Source organism: Mandrillus leucophaeus, unplaced genomic scaffold (assembly GCF_000951045.1).
Source record: "Mandrillus leucophaeus isolate KB7577 unplaced genomic scaffold, Mleu.le_1.0 Scaffold10, whole genome shotgun sequence".
Taxonomy (NCBI): Eukaryota; Metazoa; Chordata; class Mammalia; order Primates; family Cercopithecidae; genus Mandrillus; species Mandrillus leucophaeus.
In genome coordinates, this window is record NW_012098098.1 from 1,314,605 (window position 1) to 1,326,921 (window position 12,317).

A 12,317-nucleotide genomic window follows, 5' to 3' on the forward strand; every position below is an offset into this window, starting at 1 on the left:
AGAGTGAGACCTTGTCTCTAAAATATACACGTATATATCCACCACCTAGAGTTTCCTTCCGGAATGCCCTGAGCATTTTCAAACCTAGCCCAGGAATTCCAGCCTTGACATCTCTGGGCTGGAGCGGAAGCCATGATGATAGGATCCGGAAGGCTTAGCTTTCAAATCCCCTGCTCCAGGGATGCTGGTCTGCCTGGAGAGATGACTGGTTAACGCCTTGGACAAACATGAAGATGCCAACAAGGCATTCTTCTTCCCTGGATCCAACATCATCTTAAAATCACAGAATGCCGGTTGGGAAGGACCTAAGAAATAACTGAGCCAAGTTCCTGTATGTTCTTTTATATTAATAATATGACAGAAGTGCCTGAGGGCCTGCAATGTCGGGTACTACTACGTCATACTATACTGGGTACTCCACCTGTGCAAGCATCCACTCAGCCTTTACCATAGGATGCTGAGGTTGGCTGCAGGATGTCTCCTACTTGTTCCTCTACAACACTCTTTTTTTTTTTTTTCTTTAACATGAAGTCTTGCTCTATCGCCCAGGCTGGAGTGCAGCGGCACAATCTCGGCTCACTGCAACCTCCACCTCCCGGGTTCAAGCGATTCTCCTGCCTCAGCCTCCCAACTAGCTGGGATTACAGGCACACGCCAGCATACCTGGCTAATTTTTGTATTTTTAGTAGAGACAGGGTTTCCCCATGTTGGCCAGGCAGGTCCCAAACTCCTGACCTCTGGTGATCCGCCCACCTTTGCCTCTCAAAGTGTTGAGATTACAGGTGTGAGCCACCAGCCCAGCCTCCTCTACACCACTCTCCACCCTTCTTTGGATTCTCCGCCCAGGAGGCTGCGTCCTTGGCTCTGTTGCCGTCTGCTGAAGTGATCAGCCCCCCAGAGCTCCCTTCTCCAGGTAACTCCTCTCTCGTCTGCTCCTTCAGGCCTTGGGTGGGAACAAAACCACTTCTCACTCTTTGCTAGTCTTCGTTAATGGCATAAGCGCTTCTGGTTTCTCTACATCATCCCCACACCTTTGTAAAAAGTCTGTTTCTCAAACTCTTCTCAAATTACTGTTTCCTACTGGGACCCTGACTCATACAGGTAGGTAGTGATGTCCCCATTTTATGGATGAGTAAACTGAGGTGGAGAGAGGTGAAGAAAGTTGTCCAAGGTCTGAAAGGAACATTCCTGGGATTCAAATCTGGACTCACTCACGTCAGAGGTTTGCTGTTACCGTTATTCCTGTACCTTTGTTGAAACTGGGGGGTGGGGGGGGACAGGCTGATACCATAGCCTTTGTTTCCTTAAAAGAGGAAGATGCAGGAGATACAAGAAGGGCCACTGGAACTGCCCCACAGGTTTTTGTGGGCTGGAGTCAACCCTCAGGAGCAATTGAGGTAGGTGGCAAATATTTGCTCAAAAGAGGCAGCTGAATTGCATGGATAAATGCAGAGGCCATGTCCTGTAGTCCCTAAGCAACTTCCCTGTAGAGATGAGGAAGCCAGTGGAAAGGTGGGTGGCACGGCCTTCCCCAGAGCCCCCGCCTCTGCTAAGTGGTGGGTCTACTTACGGATCTAGACCCACCTGAAGCCAAAGAAAGCCCTGGCACTTCAAAGCACCCACTTGGCAGCTGGCAACTGTCTACACTGTGTGTGGACTCACATACTTTGGGAGCCATTTGAGCCCAGCACCTTCTGATGATGATGACGATCATGAGGATGGTGTCATGGGGACACCAGCACATTCTCTAAGCCAAGCCCTGCTCCAGAGCTTCCTGTACAGCACTGTCCGCTGGGGCCTCTCAATGTCACTGTGAAGAAAGTCTATGGTGGTGGTCTTTCTGCAGAGCAGTAAACCAAGGTGCACAAAATGTAAGAAACCTGCTCAGGTCCCGCCATGAGCAAGAGTGGCGCTCATTCTGCAGACGAGGACAGGGGGCCTGACCATCCCAGACCATGGAGGAGCCAAAGGCAGCAGGGCTGTCAGCCGCTCCTGTTCCCGGACTCACTCCCAGGGCCCTGGAGGTGGGGGGTCTTAGCCTTCTGCTCCCCGCTCAATGACAGACTAGGTCGCCGAGGCTCAGAGAGGCCACGTGACCCATCCAGCGTGCCCAGCCGCAGGTGTGAGTCTGAGTCAGCTCCAACCACCTCGCTCCCGGCGCTTTAGAGCGGCCCACACTGGCTTCCTCAAGAGGATCACCTGGGGCTCGTTAAAAACTCAGCTCCCGGCGGCTCCAAACCCAATAACTGGGCAGGGAGGGGTCTGGGAATCCGGATTTCAAACCAGCGTTTGCTCCTCCACCTCCCCCACTCCAGGTGATTCTGAGGATCTGCAAGTGTGGGAAACAGCCCAAGCCCTGAGGCGACGCAGCTGCTCCCTGGGCCTTCGATGGCCAGCCGGCGCTGTCCCCAGGGGCCCTGGGGTCCCAGGCGAGCTCGCGGGGCGGGGCCAGGTGAGCCTACACCTCCCTGTGCGCAGCCCCGCCCCGGGGGCGGGGCCTCACCTGGCGCGGGCAGGTAGACAGCTCCCTGGTAACCGGGTCTGGCCCAGGAGGCTCGGGCGCGCGCAGCCATCCCGGGCCTCGCCGGGGACCGAGGGAGGCAGGCAGCGCCTGCGCCCGCTCACCATGGTCGAGGGACGCGTCTCCAAGTTCCTGAAGAAACTCGGCTTCTCGGCTGGCGGCCGCCAGTACCAGGCGCTGGAAAAGGACGAGGAGGAAGCCTTGGTGAGTCCGGGCGACCCCGTGCCGGGCGTGCGACCCGACCCCCCATCCCCTCTGTCGTAACCGTCCCCGACCCGAGACCCCGCGTTGGCGCTGCGATTCGCGAACTCGTCCTCCTCCCCCGGTTCCGGAAAGAAGCCGTCCTCCCAGCAGCCACGCTCTCATGTGTGCTCTGGCCCGGGGAGCGCAGCACTGAACCCGCACGTGAACCCATTTTGCAGATGAGAAACTGAGGCCGAGAGTGGTTACGTATATTGCTTAAGGGGCACGGAGCTAGGAAGTGACCTGGCTGGAAACTTAACCTAGGTTTCTCTGACTCCGGAGAATTAAAATTCCTGGGTCTCCAGACTTGCGCTGCTTTACAGATTTTTAAAACTTAAATTGGAAAATAAAATTAGAGGGATGCAAAAAACAAAAGATTGCTGAAATGTAACAATAATAGAAAGCAAAGCTGGAGCTGAGGGACCTCCCAGCCTCACTTCCTACAGGCAGGCACTTTCAGAAAGCCACCCGGAGCTGTCGGCCTGCTTTGCAAGCTCCAGGGGACCCCCTGGGGTAAAGCAGCAGGGTGCCAGGGCAGGGCGGTTCATGAGGGAACAAAGTGGCAAAGCTGTCAAATAAAGCCCCTCCGGTTCCTCGGATTCTTGGAAGCCAGAGGTGAAGCCAGGCTTGAGGGTGACCCAACACCCTTCTTTTCAGCTTCGCAAACGGAACTCCTTGCACGCTCTAAGGGCAAGGGGGCATTGAATTTCTGCTTTCTTTGCACGCCAGAGGGTCGTTGCACTTTTTTTTTTTTTCATTTAAGCTTAAGCAGTCATTCAAAAACACCATTTCTGAACAAGTCCCCTGGGTTGCTAATGAGAACTATGACTTGGCAATGGCCTTTTGACCAGTGAGAGGAAACTTCAAAGGTACAATTACCTTTTAATAATAATTATAAATTAAAAAAAGCTGAAAAAGTATTTGACTTAAAATTTTATTTTTTTCTCCCAAAGAATACTAATGGTCAAAACATTTTGTTTATGAGATTAAGTATTCATCCTTTTTAAAGATAGTGTTTCGGGCTTTTTAAAAATAGTGTTTTATACATCCCTGTTGATGTAAGAATTCTGGTGTTAGGGTGGTAGACCACAGGACCACGTAACTAGCAGTTTTTGAACAATCTCGATTTTTCTGAAGTGGCATGTTAATATTGATAGAATATAGAGTTCAATTAATTTGCTGTGATCTATTTTTCTACTTGTGTGATACATTCTGCTAAAGGAGTTTGAAGTTTATTTGCCAGCACAGGTTGCCTTTCCTACGTTGCCATTCCTGTTTTTTCCTTTCCATCTTTTGATTTTTGCATCAGGCCAGGTATTTTTCGAACACTCCTGATGTGTAGTTGGTTACCATCAGGTTTCATAGGATGTCCAGGAATGCAGGTGCATGGATGATGTAACCTCAAGGGAGATGCTGGGGAGCGTTTGATCTCTGTGTCAGGTGGACTTCATCCCTCCAAAGCTTTGCAGAAGCGTTCTCAAAGGTCCGACAGGTGTTGAGCCGGTCTGTTGGTATGCTCTCCCACCTGGCTATGGACCGGGGTGCTCTCAGCAGCATCCTGAGGCCTTGGGTGCGTGACGATGGGCAGTGTGCCGCACCAGGAGGCTGGTGGTACCAGCAGCCGGCACTAAAGGCCAGCTGAGAAATAAGGCGTGCTGTCTCCAGAGGCAGCATTGTGAAAACCCAAGAAATAACGATGAAAATCGATGGGAAGTGTGAGGAGGCAGGGGGGGGAGGGGGAAGCCGGGAGGCTGGGCGAGGCACTCACTTCCTGCCAGGTCAGCTCAGACCTGAGCACCTCCTTTGCTCTCATACTCATGTCCTCTCGTTGAAACGCCTTCCTCCCAGGGTTTGGAAAGGAGGCAATGTGTGTTAAGGTGATCACTTCTACAATACTTGGAACCGTCTTTTATGAGCACTAATTATATGCCACATCCAGGATGCCTGTAGGAGGCCTCTAAGCCCTCCCTTCCCCCAGCCACTTTGACCAGTTACACCAGTTCTAATAGTGATTGTTACTGAGAACCTGCTGTGTCTTCTCTCGGGCCTCTTACCTCCAAGGTAAGTTTTACTGTCATCATGTGATCAACGAGGATGTGAAGCTCCTAGTGGGGCCACTTTCGTTTGCTCAGTGAGCATTTCCTGACAGCCAGTTTTGCCAGGCACCGAGATACAGGTGTGTACAAAACACAGTTCATAGAGGAGGCCAACGGGCAGCTGAGAAACCAGGAGATGCTTTATTTGAGACCCAGTGGTCTTAAGTGCACTGGAGAATCAAAGAGTAGAGGACCAGACAGAGGACTGGTGGTTAAGAGGGGAACTGGAGACTGGATTTCAGCATTTCCAGGAATGGAAAGAAAGGTGTTTGAGTCAGGCGCAGTGGCTCATGCCTGTAATCCCCACACTTTGGAAGATTGAGGTAGGAGGGTCGCTTGAACCCCAGAGTTCAAGACCAGCCTGGGCAACATAGCCAGATGCCATCTCTGCAAAAAAATTTTTAAAAATTAGGCATGGTGGTGTGCACCTGTGGTTCTAGCCGCTCCCGAAGCTGAAGCAGGATTGCTTGCACCTGGGAGGTCAAGGCTGCAGTGAGCTGTGATCATGCCACTGTGCTCCAACCTGGGCAGCAGGGTGAGACCCTGTCTCAAAACAACAACAAAAAGAAAGATCTTTGAGAGGCCTCCTTAATTTAGTTACTAGAAAAAGTTTCTCACTGCTGACCTGAACATTAAGGTAAGGAAGAGATTGGACCAGAAATTCCTGCTCCCCAGGTGACTCAGTGCTGATTCCGGGGGAAGCTGTCTCTGCCCCTCAGGGTTCCCATCTCTTGACTGAGGCAGGTATAGTCCCAACCCACTGCCTCCCTGGCTGGTGAGCAGATTCCTCCTTCTGGACTCTGCAGGGTGAGGCTTGGATCCCAACTGACATATGTAGTGACCATCCATCCATTCAACCTAGATTCATGGAGAGGGGCTCCCTCTGTGTGTCAGGTGGGTGCTACAGGCTGGGGTTGGGGCTGATAAGGATGCACAGCTCCCTGCCCTCAGGTATCCCATCCGGGAGGCAGAGACAGGCACCCAACAACAGGTCACAGTTCACTGTTTAGTGCCGATGTGTCAGAGCTGGGAGAAAGACGTGATATTTAAGATAAATAGGAGTGGCAAAGAGTGAGCTGGATGAAGGGTAGGGGTTGACAGCGAGTTCTAGACAAAAGAGGGAGAGGCGTTGGGGTTGGTAGGATGAGGCTGCAGAGGAGGGTCGTACGGAGCCTTGTCAGAGTGTGGGTTTTATCCCTGGAGCAATGGGGGATTGTTGAAGGGTTTTAAGTCAAGACATGACAGTCACTCATTTATTCACAGATGGGCCCAACATTAGAACTGTGATAAAACAGGCACAGTCAGATTTGTGTTTTTAAGAGATTACACTCAGTTACCGGAGAAGAGTATATGCATGGGAATTCTGAGGCTCAGGCACACACAACCTTAACCCAAGGCTTGCCCAAACTCACAAATCATTAGTGTTTCTCAGAATTTAGCAACGTGTGGGCATCTTCTTAAATAAACATACTGAAACCCCACAGTGTTTTGTTTGTTTGTTTTGAGACAGAGTCTCGCCCTGTCACCTAGGCTGGAGTGCAGTGGTGTGATCTTGGCTCACTGTAACCTCCGCCTCCCAGATTCTCCTGTCTCAACTTCCCGATTAGCTGGGATTACAGGCACCCGCCACCACGCCCAGCTAATTTTTGTATTTTTAGTAGATACGGGGTTTCACCATGTTGGCCAGGCTGGTCTCAAACTCCTGACCTCATGATTCGCCCACCTCAGCCTCCCAAAGTGCTGGGATTACAGGCATGAGCCACCGCACCTGGCCAGTGTTATCTTAAATGATTTGTATGAAAGTGTGACTTCAAGTAAGTATAAGCATAAAACCTATAATAAACATAACTGTTTGCTTATAACTCAATTATAAAATCAATTTAGGCCGGTCGCAGTGACTCACCCCTGTTTTCCCAGCACTTTGGGAGGCTGAGGTGGGTGGATCACTTGAGTCCAGGAGTTCAAGACCAACCTGGCCAATATGGTGAAACCCCTCTCTACTAAAAATACAAAAATTAGCCGGGCATAGTGGCAGGTGCCTGTAATCCCAGCTACTGGGGAGGCTGAGGCAGATAAATCCCTAGAACCCAGGGGGCGGAGGTTGCAGTGAGCCGATATCACAACACTGCACTCCAGCCTGGAAGACAGAGCGAGACTCCCTCTCAAAAAAAAAAAAAGTTATAATAAAATTATAAAGTACACATAAAACAGCCTTATTTTGATATATTGGCGATGTTCTATTAAAACTTAATCAGGCTAGGCATGGTGGCTCACACCTATAATCCCAGCATTTTGGGCGGCCGAGGCAGGTGGATCACCTGAGGTCAGGAGTTTGAGACCAGTCTAGCCAACATGGCGAAACCCCATCTCTACTAAAAGTACAAAAATTAGCTGGGTGTGGTGGTGGGTGCCTGTAACCCCAGCTACTCAGAGGGGTGAGGCAGGAGAATCACTTGAATGCGGGAGGTGGAGGTTGCAGTGAGCCAAGATTGTGCCACTATGCTCCAGCCTGGGTGACAGAGCAAGACTCCATCTCAAAAAACAGAAAAAAAAAAGACACTGGAAACCAAAGCCTTTTTTAAATCTCGTCTCGGACATGAGATCTCATAACTTCTGCCATATTCTATTCATTTGATGTAAGTCTAGGTCTAGTCTACGCTCAAAGGGAAGGGGTTACACAGGCAATGGGTACTGGGAGGAAGGGATGACTGGGGACCGCCTTAAAGGCTGCCCATTGGAATAGTAGAAAGAAGTATTTCCTTAAATGATGTCATTCACATTAAAAAAAAAAAAAAACAAAAACCCTAGAACCACATCTGACATGTCATCTGCTCACTAGTTATCTGTTTTGGTTAGTGTTTTCATTCATCTTGAGTTCTGTTCTTTAAACTCTTTCGGACTTTTGATTTTGAAAATGCTGATGCTGAGAATGTCTGCTAACGCGTGTGTGTACAAAATGACATTTACATTTGTCAGGAATTTGTTTGCTAGTTTAGGATAATCAGACTCAAACTCAAGTCCAACTGCCAGCAAGCAGCCTGCGAATGTCAATTTTGAAGGCTGTCATCTGATTACCATAAAACTGGCTCGTTCACTTGAAGATAATGTTACTGTTGGGCGTTGTTGAAAGAGTATCTCTTCATTTGGTATCTATTTGTATTTACTACTACACTTAGTGCTTATTGACTGTGGCAGCTGCTATGTACAAAGACTGGATTCATGTAAGGCACCTGCTTGCAACGTGACTACACTTCTCAATATTTAGGTGTCTTAGAGTTTTCTCACCGATTCCACAATTGTGCACTGTGTGATGACTCAATTCTCCTGCTAACCTTTCTCTCTGAGCCATTGAAGCTTTCAGTGGGTATCAGCCTTCACTCGGAACCTACAGTGTGTGCTGTGGTCATTGTCATGGATGCAAATGTGCACGCTGGTGTTATGTCACAGTCCTTAGTTGTAAGTTGCCCCCCACCCCGGAAGGTCTGTGTGAATCAGACAGTCATTGAAACACTTTCACTGTTAGTAAGTTCTCAGAAAACTTGAGGGCTCTGAAGGTGGCATCCCGGAAACCCTGCCCCCAATCCTAATGTCACAAGCTTTTTTTATTAAGTATAAAGAATGCTAGAGTCCCAAACTCCTAGGGAGAGGAAACTAGAAGGAACTTCCAGTGTGTTAAATGGTTGCTGCTTGGTGGCCATCATATTAGGGGTGGGGACTGGGAGCTGATGGGTGGTCCTGTGTGTTTTATTTGTATGCACACAAGTTGTTTGTAGATTCGGTATTTCTCCTAAATCAGAGGCCACCTGGATGAGAACACAGGCAACTGCTATATCTTCAAGGGTAGACATTCAGCTGCTGTTTCTCTTTCATGGACAAAGAAATACAAGTTATGAAAGATGCAAGAGTTTGGGTTTTATTCCCACCCCCCCTAATAATCTATCGAAAAGGAGAAAAAGGGAATTAGCAGAAAGCTTATTCAGGGACCTCAAAAATCATGTAGAGTGTTTAGATGAACCTAAGTCAGATGTTGACACGGATGGTATTTGGATGATTGTTTGAAGGTTAATATAGACACCTGGTAAAAAGGACTTGTCTCATATCAGATATGATGAAAACAAAAACTTTAAAACAAGAAATGAGATATTCAAAATATTTAAAAATGCCCATGAGTAGAGGTTTGTTTACACGTATTCTGGGATATCTAGGTAACAGAATTCTCACGGCACTGAAACTGATGCTGTGGAAGACTATGTAATGACACAGTGGACGGCTAAGATTCTATCTAACATTTTTAACATGAAAACCGACAAACACGGCTCGTCACAGTGGCTCACGCCTGTAATCCCAGCACTTTGGGAGGCCCAGGTGGGTGGATCCCTTGAGGTCAGGAGTTGGAGGCCAGCCTGACCAACATGGTGAAACCTCATCTCTACTAAAAATACAAAACTGGCTGGGTGTGGTGGCATGCGCCTGTAATCCCAGCTGCTTGGGAGGCTGAGGCAGAAGAATCGCTTGAATCGGGGAAGCAGAGGTTGCAGTGAGCCAAGATCATACCTTGCACTCCAGCCTGGGTGACAGAGCAAGACTCTGTCAAAAAAAAAAAAAAAAGAAAGAAAAAGAAAAATGTCAAACATACAGAAAAACAGAAGGACTAGACATCTGTCTGCTCGCCCACGTGGATTCCATGATTCTTTTGCCATCTTTGCCCTGCATGATGCATCATTCAGTGGAAACAGGTGGTCGTAATTTCTTTTGGAAAAAACAAACTTTTACAATGTGCAGATAATAAAATCTGGAAAAAGATCATTTTGAGCAGTTTTTTTTTTATCTTGGAATGACAAATTTTCTTCTTTGTAATCTTGTGCATTTTCCAAATTTCCAGCCACAAATATGGTTTAATTTTGTAGCCAGAAAAAAAAGGACATGTGAAAAATAAAGGGGAAGTTTGAACAAAAGAAGGGGAGAGAAAGGATTGTGGGTTTTTAGGTCTGTGTTGCCTTTCAGGGCTGGGTGGGCGTAGCTGGGAGTGGTTCTGTAAACAGCATTATTAGACAAGAATCCAGATCCCCAGTGGGGGCGGTGTAGAGCGGTGCCAGCCCAGCTGGGGTGCCAGTGGGAGAAAGAGGAGGATGGGACGGCGGGGGGTCTGTATGCTGTATGTGGCCATTTGGGGACTCCTGCAACCCCTTGGGGCTTCCCAACACAGAGGTAAGTAATTTGAGTCAGCGCATTCGGGACTTCCACAGGGGCGTTTGGAATGACCAAGGGCAGAGAGGAAAGGTCTCTGGTTCAAGGAAGGCAGGTAAGGCGATGAGGTTGACTTGAGGGCAGGACTGGCTACAGAATCCACGGAGCAGACTGCCAATAGCAGGAAGACACTTGCTTCTATCTTCTATGATCCCTCCCTTGACTATCCTGGTGACTTCCACTTGCTATAGATTGTTGCTCTCCACCACACAAGGGATTACTACCGGGTGAGTGTAGACCAAGCATGTTCAATCCGCAGCCCAAGGTAGCTTTGAATGCAACCCGACACAAATTCGTCAACTTTCTTAACGCATTATGAGATATTTTTGCAATTTATTTATTTATTTATTTAGCTCATCAGCTATCATGAGTATTAGTGTATTTTATGTGTGGCCCAAGACAATTGTTCTTCCAATGTGGCCCAGGGAAGCCAAAAGATTGGACACCCCTTGTGTAGACCCTCCCAGGTGTCCCTCATTGGGAAGAGCAGTCGTGGCCACTGGGTGGAGTCGGGGAGATGCCAAGCCCCGGGTATGCATCATCCCATGGGACTAAATTTCCACATCCACATTCAGATCCAATGATTACGCATTTCAAGATGGCAGCTTGGAGCATGAAGCCTCACGCCCAACACCCGTCCTGCACGGGGATCTCTGCGCAGCTGCACTGGCCTCATGCCCATGAGGCTGGCCCTGCTGAAGGGTTCTTGTCGGAGAGGAAACATCCAGTCGATACCTTCCCTGTGGACTGTCAGCGATTATTCTCAATTGTCCTGGGGTTAACCTGGTTCTGTGGATACTTCAGGGGCTAACAATCCCAGCACCTCTGGTCTCTAAGGCGTCTCACATGATGGTGATAAGAACACGGGAGACTTAGTAGTAGAAGTCGTGTGCTAAGACTGAGTGAGTAGTGGAAATCGTGTGCTAAGTTTCAGCGAGTAGTAGAGGCTGTGTGCTCAGTCTCAGCGAGTAGTGGAAGCCGTGTGCTAAGTCTCAGCGAGTAGTGGAAGCCCTGTGCTAAGTCTCAGCGAGCTGGTGGGAGCTTTTAATCCAGATCACCCATCTTCCCTGTCCCTGCCTGGAAGGTGCAGTGGGCTGGAAAGGCATCTTTGTTGCCAATGAATGTGAATCCCAAAGTTGTCCAGCCAGCTGCCCTTGCTGGAGACTCCACTTCCTCACAGCTCATTCATTGTCTCAGTTCTGGAGGCCAGGAGTCGGAGAGCAAGGTGCCGGCAGGGTTGGTTCCTCCGGAGGCCTCTCTGCTTGGTTTGCAGATGGCTGCCATCCCCCTGTGTCCTCATACGGTTGTCCTCTGTGCGTGCTGCATCCTAATCTGCTCCTTTTATGTGGACACCAGTCGTATTGGATTAAGGCCGCACCAATGACATCATTTAGCTGTAGTGACCTCTTTAAAGGGCCTATCTCCAAGTACAGTCACTTTCTGAGGACACGGGGTGTGGGGTTTAGGGCTTCAGCCTGGGAATAGTAGGGGGGTTGGACAACTCAGTCCAACACCATGTTCTGTGTAGAAATTGACTTGAAAGCTATTTCTTTGAGGAGCTGTGAGTCACAAGGAGAAAATGCGTGATTGTCTCTTGAGGCTGTAGCCCCTCTGGAAATGTTTATCACCTCTGCTGTCTGCCCCAAGTCCTCAGGTAGAAGATGTGGGGACGGTGCCCCTCTAGCCGGGCCATATTCCTATGACCTTTCCTGAGACTCCCTGTGGCCTGTTGGAGAGAAGAGAGCCCAGCAGAGGATGTGTTGTTTGGCCCACCTTGAAACTCAAGTGCAAACAGAGACAGGGAAGAGAAGGGCCCAGGATCTGTGATTGCAGAGACCCAGGGGGAAGAGATGACAGGCAGGCACTGCACCTCACTTTCCTATGCCAAACCACGGATGCCGACTACCAGGCTAACTAGAACTGCTTATTTCACCCCCGTGTACCTCTCAGGACCCTCCCTGTCTTTGCCTCTCCAGCTGGACCGAATCTGGGGGCTCTGGGTGTAGGGGAAGGAGTGTTGGCCTGAGTGGCCACTCTTAACCATAAGCTACTGGTGTAGGGCAGACGGGGCCCATCCCTCGCTGGCCACATGGATTTAGGCAGGTGTCATCTTTCCACATTCCTGTGTCCTGGTGTGAAAGTGGAGGTGTTGGGTGCAAGAATGGAGGGCAGTGTTGGGCTCCCCTTCTGACGGCTAGGTTCCTCCCCCC

The 12,317-nt window shown here is 49.4% G+C and overlaps 1 protein-coding gene across 1 annotated transcript in view; it reads left to right on the forward strand.

Annotated features, from left to right (window-relative positions):
• The first annotated feature begins 2,539 nt into the window (after positions 1-2,539).
• The window catches only part of ATP2C2 (ATPase, Ca++ transporting, type 2C, member 2), a 93,222-nt gene continuing 83,444 nt past the window's right edge, over positions 2,540-12,317 (forward strand). The window contains exon 1 of the mRNA XM_011972285.1: positions 2,540-2,725. Within this exon, the coding sequence (XP_011827675.1) occupies positions 2,627-2,725 (99 nt within the window). The 5' untranslated portion in view covers positions 2,540-2,626. The remainder of the gene's footprint in view (positions 2,726-12,317) is intronic.